Here is a 17,296-nt window from a genome sequence, read left to right as displayed (position 1 = left end):
ACTGTCCACCCTATTAATCCTCTGATTATCTTATGTCTCAACTAAGTCTCCTCTCAACATGTGGTTAGCACTGCTGCCTCACAGCGCCAGAGACCCGGGTTCAATTCCCGCCTCAGGCGACTGACTGTGTGGAGTTTGCACGTTCTCCCCGTGTCTGCGTGGGTTTCCTCCGGGTGCTCTGGTTTCCTCCCACAGTCCAAAGATGTGCAGGTCAGGTGAATTGGCCATGCTAAATTGCCCGTAGTGTTAGGTAAGGGGTAAATGTAGGGGTATGGGTGGGTTGCACTTCGGCGGGTCGGTGTGGACTTGTTGGGCCAAAGGGCCTGTTTCCACACTGTAATCTAATCTAATCTAAAAAATTCTCTGAAACAAGAACAGCCTCAAGTCCCTCGGCTTTCCTCATAAGACAGATATCATGTAAAGACAGCTAAATAAAGCTGAGGTACAGGTCAACCATGAGCGAAATGAATGGTAAAACAAGTTCAAGAGGCTAAATGGGCTCCTGTTGTTGTTCCTCTGTGTGCTTGGTCCACTAAGTGTTAAATTTCCTGAACTCCTTTGATTTTTGCAGCCCTATTTAAGGGTGTAAATTCACCGCACGCTACCTGCTTGAATCCAATTATTCCTACTTGTCTGTGTATCTTCAGCTTGTGCTGAAAATGTGTTGCTGGAAAAGCGCAGCAGGTCAGGCAGCATCCAAGGAGCAGGAGAATTGACGTTTCGGGCACAAGCTTGTGTTGTTCTAGTGATTATGATGCTGTGTCCCGACTCTTTCAGCAGCTTCTGGGCTGCCTGCTGAGGATCAGAGATGTCTCTCCCACTCTAAGTTTGACAAGTTGTCATTCAGTTTTTGATCCCAAGGTGTTAATATGATATTGAAACATTTGTGGATCTCAAGAACTGTCATTTAAATTGTGCTTTTGATGCAGTAAAAAATCCCAAAACATTGTCATTGCAATGTAACTAGACATTAAATTGATACTAGGACAAAGAAAGGACCTAAGGAACAGTCAACTGAACACTTGGGGTAAGGATGTACAATGTCTTTCAAATCGCATGAACTGTTGGGATGGAGGATGTGCCAGATGTGTGATTGAAGTTTTAATGATGATTCTTGTTTCAGACTGAGAAGCAGCTAAAAGCCAGCACTGATGGGCTGACAGCCCAAGTGGCCAAATTGCAGGAGGGTTTGAAGGAGAAACAGAAAGGTGAACAGCAACTCCAGACAAAACTGAAAGAATCGCAACAATCTCAGGAGCAGCAAAAGAAGGAATATGATGCCCAGCTCAAAGAATTAAAACTGGAACTTTCTCAAAAGGTATGTCATGTTAGGAGCTTCTAGCCATTAATGTATTTTTCTTTATCCGTCTCGATCTCTCATTTTCCTCATTCTGTCGTTTCCACGCCTCTTTCGTTCTGCGCCATTCTCACTCTCTCTACCTATCCTGCCTTCCTCCCTCCCCTATCACAGGTCAGTGTCTTTCTTTCTCACCCCCATCACCGTTTCTGACTATCTTCCATTTTCTCTTCAGGCTGACGCACTGTCCAAGCTACAGCAGCAGGTGGCAGTGCAGAGCGAGCAGCTGGTGATGAAAGACGGGAAGCTGTCAGAGCTGCAGAAGGATTTCGAAGCCTCTCAGAACAACTTGGCCAAGCTCCAGTCAGACATTTATGGGAAAGAGTCTGAACTGTCTTCAACCAGACACGACCTGAAGGTGAACTGATTAATGTCCCCCTGTTTCTCAAGAGGAGGAGGTTGGGTTGGGTTGGTTCTGGTTAGGGTACAATTTGGTATGCTTGTTCCTTCAGTGACCTCCGGCTACACCACCAACTTGATGGGCTGAAGGGCCTCTTTCTGTACTCTGATTCTATGTTGTGTCAGATTTTAGCCTGAGAAATTACTAGGACAGAGCCACAGAAAAAACTCCCAAGTTTTTATCCCATTGATCTGACTCTGTTCCACTGTGTGTAGTTAAGGGTCACAGTTCACATTCTAATTCACAGTTGAACCAAGAAGTCCGGGTTAAGTCTGTGGTGCAGCACTGTGAGAGTGCTGCCATGCCTGAGGTGTTGAGACTATAAAACAAATTCCTGTTTGCTGGCTTGCTGAGTGGAAATTCAGGGATTCCTCCTTCAAAGGGTGGCACAACTGTTCTTCCCACTATATCACTGAGACCTTGATCATTTTGCTGCTTGTGGGAGTTTGCTGTGCTACATTTCCTGTATTACAACAGTGATGATAGTGTAAAGAGTATTTCATTGGCCACAAAATGCTTTGGGATATCGTGAGCCAGTACAAGGCTTTAGAGAAATGCAAGTTATTTTTCTGATGAAACTGGGACAAGACCTACCTTTCCATTCAGCAAAGAGACCGGTGTTAATTTCAGGCATGTGAACATCTGAAAGTGTAGACGTCCCTCTGTGATCAGTGTTGAATTTCTACTCTGTTGTTGATTCCATGAAATTATTCTTAGTAACCTCTGTAGGAATGACATTTCTTGCTCGCTCGCTCGACCACACAAGCAATATCCATTGTGTTAAAACTCCGTCTGGTTCCTTCATATCCTTTTAGGAAAGGAAATCTGCCACCCTTACCTGGTATGGCCAGGTCAGGTGCCAGCAATGTAGTTGACTCTTAACTGCCTTCTGGGCAATGACAGATGGGCAATAAATACTGACCCAGCCACTGACACCCACTTTCCATGAACAAATTTTTTAAAACCTTCTGTGTGGGATCTCCTAATCCTTCATTTATCACGAGGCACCCATATAATCACTCATATTCTGACTTTGGAGTCCTGACCTGCCTAGGCAACTTCCATTAATAGCTTACCATGGGGTTGGGCTGTTGAAGGAAAGATGAGACCTTTGTTTTGTTATAGTTGCAAATTGTTGTAGTCTAGAATGTGCTGTTTCAATGAGTGACAGGAAGTCTCAAAACGATATTGGACACGTACTTGAAGAGGAATGGCCTGTGAGAAAGGTGGAGGGGAGTACAACATGTTGAGCATTCAGCAGGTAGAGGCTGAATGGCCTCCTGACTGGTTCTTTAACATGTATTGATTAATTTATTAATTTTTACAGTTTAGACTAAGAGGTGATCTTATCAAAGCATTAAAAATTAATTTTAGGACTCTGTAGGGTAGATGCAGGAAGGATATCCCTCTGATTGGGGCAGGAGGATGTAGATCCAGGATCCAGAGTCTCTGAACAAGGGGAGGGTCTTTTAGGACTGAGGCAAGGGGGAATTTCTTCACTGACGGACTTCTCTACTCCAGTGGGCTTTCAAAGCTCAGTCATTGACTTTTTTTCAAGACAGAAGTTGATAAATTTCTCAATTAAGAGTATTGGGGATACAGTGTGTGTGCAGAAAAATGGTCAGCCATTGCCATATTGAATGGTAGAACTGGCTTAATGGGCTGAATGATCTATTCGTCCTGTGTCCTATGATCCTATGTGGCAGTAAAAGTCGTGTTTAAACAGCCTGGACGCCTTTATCATGTTGGAAATATAGGGGTTTGTCCATTTCAGCAAGTTAGGAGAAATTTGTTGTCCATTCAAAATGGAGAGTCGGAGGACCTTTTTGTTTATAACACCCGAGACTATTAAATGCACGTGTATTGTTAAAAAAACAGAGACCTTGTTAATATCAAATGGGACTAGATTAACTTGGGATAACTGGTCAGCATGGAAAGGTCTGTTTCCATGCTGTAGAACAATAACAAGACTCTATTTAAGAATAGCTTAGATCAGTGAAGGAAGGAAGGGATGTGATGTGATGTAAGGATAGACCTGGCATGTGGGATCAGAGTATTACCCAGGAATAGCATAAACTCTAACAGACACTGCTTGGCTGGAGTAACCGGTTTCTGTGTGAAAACAGTCTAATTCAAACTAACAGCCAAAGAAAATGAGAACATTTGTACAGAGTGATGTGGGAAATGGTTCAATCTGGGTAATAGTGAGTGGCCAACGCCTCATTTCCCTGTGAGCTTTGCTATTCTGTAAATAGATTGTAAACCTCGTTATAAGTGGCAAGTGTTTGGCTTCTTGTAGAAAGATTAGGTATAAATTTGTTTCAATCTGTGATTAAAGGATTAAGAAGACAGAGGGAGCAGAACCTTTTCTGCAGAATGATGATCTGGATGTTTTATTAAAAGGATGTTATCCCATCCAAGCTATCGGATGCTTGTCTGAAAGCCAGTACTGGAGGAGCAGACATTTTCTCCAATTTGGAAAGACTGAAGCCTTTGTTTTCTAATGACAGAGACTGATCTCTCTCCCTGGTAACCGTCTAAGCTGAACCAGACTGTATGAAGTCTTGTTGTCAGCTTTGATCCTAGCAACCGCACGGCTGCAGCGTCATTAAAATCATCACTTTCCATCTTTAACATCGCTGTACTGTGTCCCTGCTTCAGCTTATCTCCTGCAGAAACCTTCATCCAAGCCTTTGTTACTCCTAGGTGTAGCTGCTCCAGTGCACTCCTGGGTGGCATCCCAGCTTCCACTCTGCATAAGATTAAATGCCCCTAAAAAATAGATTGCTAGTGTCTTAACTCAGGCTGAGTGTTGTTCCCCTGTTACTTGGGTTCTCTCTAAGCTGTGCAGCTGTTCCGAGGTTCCAGTCACCGATTGCTGCAATCAGTGTGCCAATACATTGACTTCAAGTTTCAGAAGTCGTGTGGGAGGTCTGTGCACTGAAAGAAATAAAAGGAGTGTCACCTGTCACCCTCTGGCTCGCTGACCTCCATTGGCTCAATTGGTTTAGTTCAGCAGCATCTGAATTTGAACATTTAACTCCATGTTTCCAATTCCCTTCCCTGCCTAGCCCCTCTCTATTCTGTATATGCTTCCAGCCCTAACCCCTTGAGATATCTGTATTAATCTAATTCTGGCCTCTTGCTCATCCCTAGATTAATGTTGAAACTTTATTGCTGGAACAGCACAGCAGGTCAGGCAGCATCCAGGGAACAGGAGATTCGACGTTTCGGGCACAGGCCCTTCTTCAGGAATGAGCAGAGAGTGTTCAGCAGGAGAAGATAAAAGGTAGGGAGGAGGGACTTGGAGGAGGGGAGTTGGAAATGTGATAGGTGGAAAGAGGTCAAGGTGAGGGTGATAGGTCGGAGTAGGATGGAGGCGGAGAGGTCAAGAAGTTCTTCTTGACCTCTCCACCTCCATCCTACTCCGACCTATCACCCTCACCTTGACCTCTTTCCACCTATCACATTTCCAACTTCCCTCCTCCCTACCTTTTATCTTCTCCTGCTGAACACTCTCTGCTCATTCCTGAAGAAGGGCCTGTGCCCGAAACGTCGAATCTCCTGTTCCCTGGATGCTGCCTGACCTGCTGTGCTGTTCCAGCAATAAAGTTTCAACTTTGATCTCCAGCATCTGCAGACCTCACTTTCTCCATCCCTAGATTAATCACTTACCATTGGTGGCTGTACTTTCAACCTTCTTGAATCTGAGCTTTGGAAATCCCTCCCTAAACCTTTCTCTCGTTTAAGACGCTTTGACCAATCTTTTAGTCACCTATCCTAATATCTCTGTAGCTTTGTGTCAAATTTTGTTTGATAATGTTCCTCTCTTGGGGTGGCTTATTATATTCAAGGGGCTGCATCATTTTTTGTTGGGAGCAGACTGAGTAGTAACTTTTGAAATGGAACTGGATAAATCTTTGCAGGGGGAATATTTCATGGTGAAGGGGAGAAAGGAGAGCAGTGGGAGTAATGGGATAATTCTTTGAGTAATCACTGGCACAATGGACTTATTGGTATCCTTTTGTGCCGTAAGCAGTGTGAGGGGCCGAATGGCTGCCTCTGTTCCTTTTAAGGCAGTCCGCGAAGTTATTTTTGATGCTCGGGTAGAAATGACCAGATTTGTCTTCCCTATCTCAGGGAGCTAATAGGATTTAAAGTTCAAAGAATAAAAATCTGGAATATGAAAATAGTTTCACTGGTGACCATGAAACCAACATTTTTTTCTTGTAAAAACCCACGTGTGTCTTTCAGAGAGGGAAGTATGTCATCCTAATCTGGTCTGGCCTGCATGTAACTCCCAGACCTGCAGCAAGGTGCCTGACACTTAACTGCTGTCTGAAATGGCCAACAAGCCACTTGGTTCAAGGATGATTAGGAATGACCAACAAATGTCTTGCCAGTGACACTCACATGCTGTGAAAGAATGATTTAAAAAAAAAAAACCCCTGGAATCTGCAGCACCGGGTGGTTTGAGAGAGTTCAATGAAAAGTTGGTTCATGTCTTCATCCACAGACTAAAGAGGAGAAGTTGTTCCTGGCTGAAGAGGAGCTGGTGGCCAGCAGAAATCAAGTGGGTAACAGTTATCAAATGGTGCAAGAACTGAAAAAAGCCAAGGCTTCACTGGAGACAGATCTGGCTAACAGAGAAGCTGTAATAAAGGACAAGGAGATAGTTCTGCTGCAGACAGAGAAAGAAAAGGTTTGTAAAAGGAATCTTTTATCATGTTGCAACACGAAATGAATAGATTCATCTCCTTTTGACACCCCCATCTCTCATTCCAATGTAGAGATTAGATTAGATTACTTACAGTAATCTAATGATTCCTCAATGCCTGAAGTTTGATATTCTGTTTATCTGAATAGTAAACTGCATTGCATATTATTTCCGTTCATATCTCAAAGATAGTGTATGGAAAGAGGAGGAAACCATTCAGTCCCTTGAGTCTGCCCTGCCATTCAGTTAGATTATGGCTGTTACTTAGTTTTCTTTCCGTTGTTTCAAATCCTAACCATATCCAAAATAAAACCAGTGGAAATGTAAGCTCCAATTGATCACCCAGCACCATAGACTTTGAGGCAAACAATTCTAGATTTCTGCAGGTCATTGTGAGGAGACAGGTAGAAGACAGAGGGTGGTGGTGGAGGGTTGTTTTTCAGACTGGAGGCCTGTGACCAGTGGAGTGCCACAAGGATCGGTGCTGGGCCCTCTACTTTTTGTCATTTACATAAATGATTTGGATGCGAGCCTAAGAGGTACAGTTAGTAAGTTGCAGATGACACCAAAATTGGAGGTGTAGTAGACAGCGAAGAAGGTTACCTCAGATTACAATAGGATCTGGACCAGATGGGCCAATGGGCTGAGAAGTGGCAGATGGAATTTAATTCAGATAAATGTGAGGTGCTGCATTTTGAGAAAGCAAACCTTAGCAGGACTTATACACTTAATGGTAAGGTCCTAGGGAGTGTTGCTGAACAAAGAGACCTTGGAGTGCAGGTTCATAGCTCCTTGAAAGTGGAGTTGCAGGTAGATAGGATAGTGAAGAAGGCGTTTGATATGCTTTCCTTTATTGGTCAGAGTATTGAGTACAGGAGTTGGGGGGTCATGTTGCGGCTGTACAGTGCATTGGTTAGGCCACTGTTGGAATATTGCGTGCAATTCTGGTCGCCTTCCTATCGGAAAGATGTGAAACTTGAAAGGATTCAGAAAAGATTTACAAAGATGTTGCCAGGTTGGAGGATCTGAGCTATAGGGAGAGGCTGAGGCAGTTTTCCCTGGAGCATCGGAGGCTGAAGGGGTGACCTTATAGAGGTTTGCAATATTATGAGGGTCATGGATAGGATAAATAGACAAAGTCTTTTCCCTGGGATGGGGGAGTCCAGAACTAGAGGGCATAGGTTTACAGTGAGAGGGGAAAGATATAAAAGAGACCTAAGGGGCAACTTTTTCACGCAGAGGGTGGTACGTGTATAGAATGAGCTGCCAGAGGAAGTGGTGGAGGCTGGTACAATTGCAACATTTAAGAGGCATTTGGATGGGTATATGCATGGGAAGGGTTTGGAGGGATATGGGCCGATGCTGGCAGGTGGGACTAGATTGGGTTGGGATATCTGGTCGGCATGGACGGGTTGTACCGAAGAGTCTGTTTCCATCCTGTACATCTCTATGATTCTAGGTTCTTCATATCCACTTTACCAAATCTCCTTTTATTATTTTATCATTCTTATCTCACTTGAGGAGCCAATCTTTTAAAAAGTATTTTGACCCAGGCCACAACCTAGTGTTTGCAATGTCAGTTTGGACCTAAAATCTGTTGGGAACAATGGTGTGTAGCGGTGGGGAGGAGTGTTCCGAGGCAAAGGGGCATGATGCCATTGACTTCAAGAGCAATATGAGAGTAGCAGCCCAAATCTCACTTTTGTTAAGCTCCCTCCCACACTGTTGCCCTCTAATGCTTTGAACCATGAACAACACAGAACGGACGCAAGTACCATTTTTACTCAAGTAATAATCGATCTTGTGAAAGTTGAGCCCCTGTTTTTGGCTGAAAAATCTGGAATTTTTCATATATCTCATCTAAAGATTTACCCTAGTTCTTCACAGATAACAGATCAACATTTACTCACAGGTGAGATGCTGGAAGACTGGAGATTGGCTAATGTGGTGCCACTGTTTAAGAAAGGTGATCAAGACAAGCCAGGGAACTGTAGACCAGTGAGCCTGATATCGGTGGTGGGCACATTGTTGGAGGGAATCCTGAGTGACAGGATTTACATGTATTTGGAAAGGCAAGGTCTGATTAGGGATCGTCAACAAGGCTTTTTGCGTGGGAAATCATGTCTCACAAACTCGATTGAATTTTTTAAAGAAGTAACAAAGAGGATTGATGAGGGCAGATGTCATCTATATGGAATTCAGTAAGGCATTCAACGTGGTTCCCAGTGGGAGACTGGTTAGCAAGGTTAGATCTGATGGAATCCAGGGAGAACTAGCCATTTGGATACGGAACTGGCTTGAAGGTAGAAGGTGGTGGAGGGTTGTTTTTCAGACTGGAGGCCTGTGACCAGTGGAGTGCCACAAGGATCAGTGCTGAGTTCACTACTTTTTATCATTTACATAAATGATTTAGATGTGAGCATAAGAGGTATAGTTAGTAAGTTTGCAGATGACACCAAAATTGGAGGTGTAGTGGATAGCGAAGAAGGTTACCTCAGATCACAACAGGACCCTGATCAGATGGACCAGTGGGCTGAGGAGTGGCAGATGGAGTTTAATTTGGATAAATGCAAGGTGCTGCATTTTGGAAAAGCAAATTTTAGCAGGACTTATACACTTAATGGTAAGGAGCCAGGGAGTGTTGCTGAACAAGGAGACCTTGGACTACAGGTTCACAGTTCCTTGAAAGTGGAGTCACAGGTAGATAGGATAGTGAAGAAGGCGTTTGGTATGCTTTCCTTTATAGGTCAGAGTATTGAGTACAGGAGTTGGGAGGTCATGTTGCGGCTGTACAGGACATTGGTTCGGCCACTTTTGGAATACTGCGTGCAATTCTAGTCTCCTTCCTATCGGAAAGGTGTTGTGAAACTTGAAAGGGTTCAGAAAAGATTTACAGGGATGTTGTCAGGGTCAGAGGATTTGAGTTACAGGGAGAGGCTGAATAGGCTGGGGCTGTTTTCCCTGAAGCATCGGAGGCTGAGGGGTGACCGTATAAAATCATGAGGGGCATGGATGGGGTAAATAGACAAGGTCTTTTCCCTAGGGTGGGGGAGTCCAGAACTAGAAGGCATAAGTTGAGGGTGAAGGGGAAAGAAATAAAAGAAATCTGAGGGGCAACCTTTTAACTCGGGGGGTGGTAGGTGTTTGGAATGAGCTGCCAGAGGAAGTGGTGGAGGCTGGTACAATTGCATCATTTTAAAAGGCATCTGGATGGGTATATGAATAGAAAGGGTTTGGAGGGATAAGGCCGGGTGCTGGCAGATGGGACTAGATTGGGTTTGGATATCTGGTGGGTATGCATGAATTGGACAGAAGGGTCTGTTTCCGTGTTGTACATCTCTATGACTAGTCAAAAAAAAATTGACTATTATTAAAGTATGTACGGTAATTAGATGAATAGTAATCAAGGTGGAGGACAGAAAGCAATTATGACTGTAAGAGTTGCTCCTCCTTTCAGGTATTTTCAGTGTTGGAGCTGATTTTCTCGAATTTTTAAAGCAGTTTTATAAGCTGTTAGGTCGTTTGGGGACTTCGGGGAAAAAATCGAAACAACAGCACTTTTAAAAAGGAGGAACAGATTCCAAGCAGATACGACATGTGAGGTGAAAATATTGAGACAACATTTAAAAGGCATCTGGATGGATATAAGAATAGAAATGGTTTAGAGGGGCATAGGCCAAATGCTGGCAAATGGGAATAGATTAGTTTAGGATATCTGGTTGGCATGGGCGAGTTGGACCGAAAGGTCTTTCTGTGAATAGTTACCAATTTGAGGCTAAGATTGTAGTTTAATGCAAAGATTCTTGCCATGCTACTGTCCAGGGATATGGCTAATATTTCAAGATCTAATTATACCATTTTTAATGTTCCACATATTTGTGTATTAAACTTCTGTTTGATACTTGCCCGGAGAATGTTAACACTTTCAAGTCAAGTATTTTATAGCTGTTCGAGGTGAAGCGTGAGAGACGCAAGCATGTGTTGGAGTTCATTTTGGAAAGTGTATCGATTTTTTCTTTTCTCTTTAATTTCCACACCCCCCCACCCCCACAATATTCTTTTAAAATGCTGACTATTTTTCTCCCCACACAAGACTTTGAAAGAAGATGAATTAGCAAAAGAAAAACTCAAGAATGAAGAGCTTCGAGGGGCCAAGACGACTCTGCAGATAGAACTGAACAAACTGACCGAGGAGACACGAGTCAGCAATCAGAAATATGAGAAGGTCAGTTCAGAAAGCAAGAACTGCTTGTATAGCTTTTAAACCTCTCAAATGTAACCACTAAATCATCAAAGTTATTTTGATGGCTGCTTTTGGTGATTGAGATTCCTAGAGAAGGGAATCATGAAATGAGCTAGGTTTTAATTTATTCACTTCAATTAAACCAGTGGATGTTGGAATCTCTGAATTGTCTGCCCAGGCAATTTCTTTATACTCATTGAGCTATGGGATGTCTGGAGAAGAAGCACCCAACCCTTTCCCTTGAAGGCTTCCCCTCTCATTTTGGAATACTTTCACCAAACTGTCCCCCCTCCAGTATTAACATGACAGAAGTTATTTCATAGAATCCCTACAGGCTATCCCTTGGCCCAACAAGTTCACATTGACCCTCCAAAGAGTAATCCACCCTACTTTTCTACTTTAAAGATCCAGTGCAGACAACACTGGGACTTGTGTGCTTTAATGCTCTGACAGGCAATGCATCATTTCCGTACAGTCTGAATACAAATTGCCATTATCCTGCAAATAGCTCACCTACAAGAAAAAATCCTTTAGTGCTTCATGTTACAATGCCGGAGTATAGTACTGAAGAGTAAGGATATGAGTTTGATCTCAATACACAGAAATAGCGCAGATGTGCTGTTTGTTTTTGTTTTAATCACCTTTTTAATCAATCTGTTCAGAGATGTTAGTATGCGTTTCTGGAGCAAGTGAGACTTGAAACTAAGCCTTCCAGCCAGAGGTAGGAACATTACCACCGGATGACAACCCCTCTTGTCTGGTTTAAAATTTAAACAAGACCTGGTAGCTAATGGTCAATCAGTGTTAATGGATGCATTCCCCATTGTAATTCCTCTAACAATCCGTCAACCAATCATCACTCCCCTTTCATGCAATATAAACATTGGTTTTCTCTTTGAATTGGTATTCTTGCAAAATGTCCTGATGAGTGCAAGATGAAAAGCATTAACAAAATAGCTTTTTTCAGGAATTCCAGAGGTGAGTGACTATCCATATTTGCTAAGAGTTCAGCATCAAGGAAACCTGGGAAAACTAGAGTCAGTGGGATTCTAGATGACAGCACTAATAATTGGAGTCATACTTGGCACGTGGGAAGATGGTTGTGGTTGTTGAAGGTCAGTCATTTCAGCTCCAGGGCATCTCTGCAGGTATTCCTCAAGGTGATGTTCTAGGCCCAACCATTTTCAACTGCTTCATCAATGACCTTCCCTCCTCCATAAGGTCAGAAGTGGGGATATTCACTGATGACTGCACAATGTTCAGCACCTTTTGTGACTCCTCAGTTACAGAAGCAATCCATATTCAAATGCATCAGATCTGGACAATATCTAGGCTTGGGCTGACAAGTGGCAAGTAATATTTGTACCACACAAATACCAGGCAATGGTAGATTCTCCAAAAGAGAATCTTGCTAATGCTCCTTGAAATTCAGTGGCATTACCATCACCATCACAGAATCCCTTACCGTTGACCACAACCTGAACTGGACTAGCCATTATAAATACTGTCCCTACAGATCGGCCCAGAGGTTAGAAATTCTGCAGCAAGTAATTCGCCTCCTGTTTCCCCAGAGCCTGTCCACCATCCACGAGGTTCTCCTTACTTGCCTGGATGAGTACAGCTACAACACCACTCGAGAAGCTTGATGCCATCTCGGAGAAAGCAGCCTCCTTGGTTGGCACTACAACAACAAATATTCATTCCCTCCACCACTGATCCTCAGTAGCAACAGTGTGTACTATCTACAATATGGACTGTAGAAATTCACCAAAGCTCCTCCAGACAGCACCTTCCAAACCCACCACCAATATCATCTAGAAGGGCAAGGGCAGCAGGTACTTGGGAACACCAGTCCCTGCATGCTCTCCTTTAGCCACTCGCTATCCTGATTTGAAAATATATTGATGTGTTTTTGGCATCACCAGGTCAAAATCCTGGAACTTCTTGCCAAATGGCATTGTGGGTATCCCTACATCATTTGGACTGCAGTGATTCAAGAAGGCATGGTGACTCATTGGTTAGCATTGCTGCCTCACAGCGCCAGGGATCCAGTTCGATGCCAGCTTCAGGCAACTGTCTGTGTGGAGTTTGCACATTGTCCCTGTGTCTGTGTGGGTTTCCTCCGGATGCTCCGGTTTCCTTCCACAGTCCGAAGATGTGCAAGTTAGGTGAAATGGTCGTGCTAAATTGCCCTTGGTGTTCAGGGATGTGTAGCCTAGGTACGTTAGTCAGGGGTAAATATAGGGTACGGGAATGGGTCTGGGTGGATTACTCTTCAGAAGGTCAGTGTGGACTTGCTGGGCCAAGCGGTCTGTTTCTACACTATAGGGATTCTATTATTCTAAGGCAGCTCCCCACCACATTGAGATAGAAAAATGCTGCCTCAGCAGTAGCACCCATATCCCATAAAGGAATTTTAAAAAAGCACGCAACTAGGAAATGTTGACTCAAAACATTGGGATAATTTGGTGATGGTTCTGGGGTATTCCCCATATCAGGTACTAAAATCATCATCAACATTAGATTTAAACAATTGATATTTTTAAATGGTGTGTTTCCAAATAACCTGTCAAATTTCATGAATTATGGATGTAGGTTTGCTCACTGAGCTGGAAGATTCATTTCCAGATGTTTCGTCACCATACTAGGTAACATCGTCAGTGGATCCCATCTACCACCTCCTGAGAAAAACAAGAAATGACAGCACCACAGGAAATGACATCACCAACCCAAAGAAATCCAAACATATAAATCGAAAGCAGATTTATCATCAGTGCTTCGCCTGGAGGCCCACTGAAGATGTTACCTAGTAGGGTGACGAAACATCTGGAAATGAACCTTCCAGCTCAGTGAGCAAACCTACATCCAGAACCTCAACCTGAGCTACAAATCTTCTCAAAACCCACTTCATGGATTCTGGCATGTTAGGACAGAGCCTAGACATTTGGGAAATTTGACAGTCATTTAATTGTATGTTTGGTTTCAAATTCCTAAAATGCCCTGGTCCTCCATGTCCTACCAACCCTAATGAACCTGCAGTGTGTCACTTCCCAGACCAAGTTATGATTTGCAAATCTCTATTACACAATTATTTTACTGCATAATCAGGTATAGTGTGTCCAGTGGCAAACTGCAACTTTAAATGTTCACTAGGATCCCCCACAATTATCAAATCATCTTTCTTTATTGGACAACTATTTATATCTCTATCTTCAGTCTAACAATATTAAATAGGAATTTGCTTCTCGTATCTGGTCTCAGATTCACCTTCAAAGTGATAGAAATGAATATTAGCTCATTTAAAAACAATTCTGCAGATATCATGGACTTCTGAAACCCATGGGTTGCTCGAGTGTCTTGGAACTTGATTACAAGACAGAACATCGACAGTACGGGCACTTTATTCTGTTAATGCTTCCTGTGTTCATTCTGAATCTGTGTTAAAATCAATCTTCAGTCTGACAATTTTGCGATGTAGATACAATATGATAGGATCCTATTTTACAGCAAGTGATATGAAATGTCACCCTCTCTTTTCTGCTTCAGGAGAAGTTGAAACACTTTCTCAATCCTATCTCTTTAATGCTTTAAGTATCTTCAACAGATCACCCTCTTGCTTCTGTACTTGCATGAATACATGCCAATTGCAACTGGTCCTCAATGTCCTACCAACCCTAATGAACCTGCAGTGTGTCACTTCCCAGACCAAGTTATGATTTGGAGATGCCAGTGTTGTACACCCCTGTCCAGAGTTACTAATCGCACAACACCAGGTTATAGGCCAACAAGTTTATTTGGAAGTAGTAGCTTTCGGAGCACTGCTCCTTCATCAGGTGGTTGTGGAGTATAAGATTGTAAGACACTGAATTTATAGCTGTTGGACTATAACCTAGTATTGTGATTTTTAACTTCTCAGACCAACACATTATTCCTGTGGTTCTCTGCCCTTGTCGGAACGCAGATGGGATCTGGCTACCTTAGCATAACATCTGTTTGCATTTATTTCTAATTCCTGTTTCTAATCCAGATTGTTGTAAATGAAGGTCAGTTTTGATTTACAAATGTGGTATGTTTGTGTCAATTTTTGTCAGTTGGTTTTCAATGATTTTGTATTTGGTCTCCTGCATTTTTGCTTTTCTACAGTTCCTAGTTTCCCAACGTTTAGAAATTTAGACTTATCCTTTCTGCAGCTAAGGCAAACACTGTCACATTTGCACTCATTGAAGTCCATTTACTACAATTTTGCCAAAATAATCCATCAGTATCTCCATGTAACTGCCTAATGTACTGTGCTCAGCAATGAAAAATGCAAAGATGTTCCATCCTGACTTTCTCTTTCACACCGTCTCATACTCTGCCCACAACCACTGCCACCACCGTTTCTTTCTCACATCCTTTTACGCATTTGAATCCTCCTCTTTCCCCGCCCCCCCCCCCCCCGACACACAATTTCAAACCTGAGTTCAAAGGCAGCTTTCAATGTTAGACACGTAGGAATTGTTCTCTCAAGTGGCTAACTGAGCTAACCATCTTTCAGTAAAAATGGATGAATGAGCCTCCATGCTGAAATATCCCGAATCCCCACCACCACCTTCTGAGATCACCGTACTACATCGACTAGACCTTGGAACATTTATCTCTCTATTGCAAGTAGTTAAATGAAACAAATGGAGATTGCTAGAGATCCTCAGCAGATCTGGAAACATCTGTGGAGTATGAAACACAGTCACCATTTCCAGTCTGGATTCAATATTAACTCTGTTTCCTCTCCATAGATACTGACAGACCTGCTGGAGTTCCGTCCAGCATTCTCTGTGTTTGGGTTCAGATTTCTAGCCCCTTTTTTAGTTATTGAATGAGGCTGAAGGGTTCAACCTTTGGGGAAAACTGATGATTTTCCTTTGGCCGGCAGGAGTTGACGGGGCTGAAAGAGGCCAAGCAGTTGCTGATTCAGAAGAAACTGGAGCTTCAGGCTAACGTGGACAGCATTAAATCAAAGGGGGAGCAGGAGAAGAGTGAGCACCAGCTCACCAAGACCAAACTCAGTGAGGCACAGGCAGAGATGAAGAAAACCTGCGCCGCGTTGGAGGCCAAACTGGTTTGTAGCTGAATAACACCCTGAAGTGTTGGCACCTTAATGTTATTGAATGATTCTCTAGTGTACTGATGCAAGATTTGCCTTTTTATTTCCAAATGCATGTGTTCACACTAGTTTAGTATGGGAGGGTATTAGAGTTTAGTATTAGAGAAGCAGTGCAAGGTACACAGAAGACTGGGAAAGACAAACCATATGAGAGGTTGGAATTATTCAGGTATGAGCAGGATCTGTCAATAAATCAACTGTCTCAGATTTAGAGAATGTCTGCAAAGACATGGTGAGTATGGTTGGTGAACTGCAGACATAGGGTTACAGGATATGTTGGCAGTGAGAGAGACCCTGGGTCCAATAAAATATCATTTGGGAACTTAAAAATTTTTGAAGCCAGAAATGTTGGGAATGAGAATGCTAAGAAGAAAGGAGAGGAGGAGGGTGACAGGAATTGATCACTATTCAAATACAGCGATTAAACAGAGGATCTGTATCCATTGCTGTATGTCCGTATACAGTTCATTTCATTCATTCATGTTCCCCCCCCAAAGGCGGGTTCTTGGCTCTCAGTTGGCTGCTGCTTCACTCTAATCCAACACCCAGGCCATTTTTTGTCAGTGGTATTTTGCCACTCCCTTCTACGCTCAGCTAGAACAGGATTTGAACCTGTGCTGTTTGCATCATTCTGAGTCCCACACTTGCTGCGTAGTCAACTTAGCTAATGGACCCCACATATACAATGGCAAGGTCTGTAGTGGACAGATGCAGAATCAATAGAGCACTGACCATGAGGACCTTTGGTATATACTAGAATAGCAACAGTATTAAGTGCAAAGAACAGGAGGAATCCTTGAGGTGAGACCCTGGAAACTTTCTTTCCCTGTTAGGCTGGAAATACCATGATCAGGAAACGGTGCTGCCTGTAGCTCTGAAGAATGAGAGCCAGTACAGTGTGTGTCTTTGGGCAAGCATTCAGAAACTGATCAATCGTAGAGAGTTAAAGACAGGGCACAATCAAAGGTTAAGGTGCTAAATTGGCAGAAGACCAATTTCGGTTAAGGGGGACGTCTGTCCCAGGTAGATTGGAGTGAAAGATTAGCAGGTAAAGCAGCAAATTAATAATGGGAGGCTATTGTAGAAGGGTTAGTATATGTCTAGACTGTATACGTTCCCATGGGGTAAAAGAAAGGCCACAAAATGAGAGCTCCAAGGCTAACTAAAAATATACGGAGGCTTCTTGATAATAAATACAGGAAATGTTGAAAATATTCAGGCTGCCTCTGTGGAAACATGATTTGGAGATGCCGGTGTTGGACTGGGGTATACAAAGTTTAAAAAATCACACAACACCAGGTTATAGTCCAACAGGTTTAATTGGAAGCTCATTAGCTTTCGGAGCGACGCTCCTTCATCAGGTGATTGTCATCAGACAATCCTTCATCAGACAATCACCTGATGAAGGAGCGTCGCTCCGAAAGCTAGTGTGCTTC

General features: G+C 43.1%; 1 protein-coding gene across 1 annotated transcript in view; it reads left to right on the top strand.

Annotated features, from left to right (window-relative positions):
- The window catches only part of eea1 (early endosome antigen 1), a 99,998-nt gene that overhangs the window by 72,491 nt on the left and 10,211 nt on the right, over window positions 1-17,296 (top strand). The window contains exons 22-26 of the mRNA XM_043713344.2: window positions 1,124-1,318; window positions 1,533-1,715; window positions 6,274-6,459; window positions 10,568-10,699; window positions 15,630-15,815. Of these exons, the coding sequence (XP_043569279.2) occupies window positions 1,124-1,318; window positions 1,533-1,715; window positions 6,274-6,459; window positions 10,568-10,699; window positions 15,630-15,815 (882 nt within the window). The remainder of the gene's footprint in view (window positions 1-1,123; window positions 1,319-1,532; window positions 1,716-6,273; window positions 6,460-10,567; window positions 10,700-15,629; window positions 15,816-17,296) is intronic.

The sequence above is a fragment of the Chiloscyllium plagiosum genome, unplaced genomic scaffold, assembly GCF_037043375.1.
Source record: "Chiloscyllium plagiosum isolate Xiang-an unplaced genomic scaffold, Cpla_swu_hap1 HiC_scaffold_23, whole genome shotgun sequence".
Lineage (NCBI taxonomy): Eukaryota > Metazoa > Chordata > Chondrichthyes > Orectolobiformes > Hemiscylliidae > Chiloscyllium > Chiloscyllium plagiosum.
This window is presented reverse-complemented; position numbering and strand designations above follow the sequence as displayed.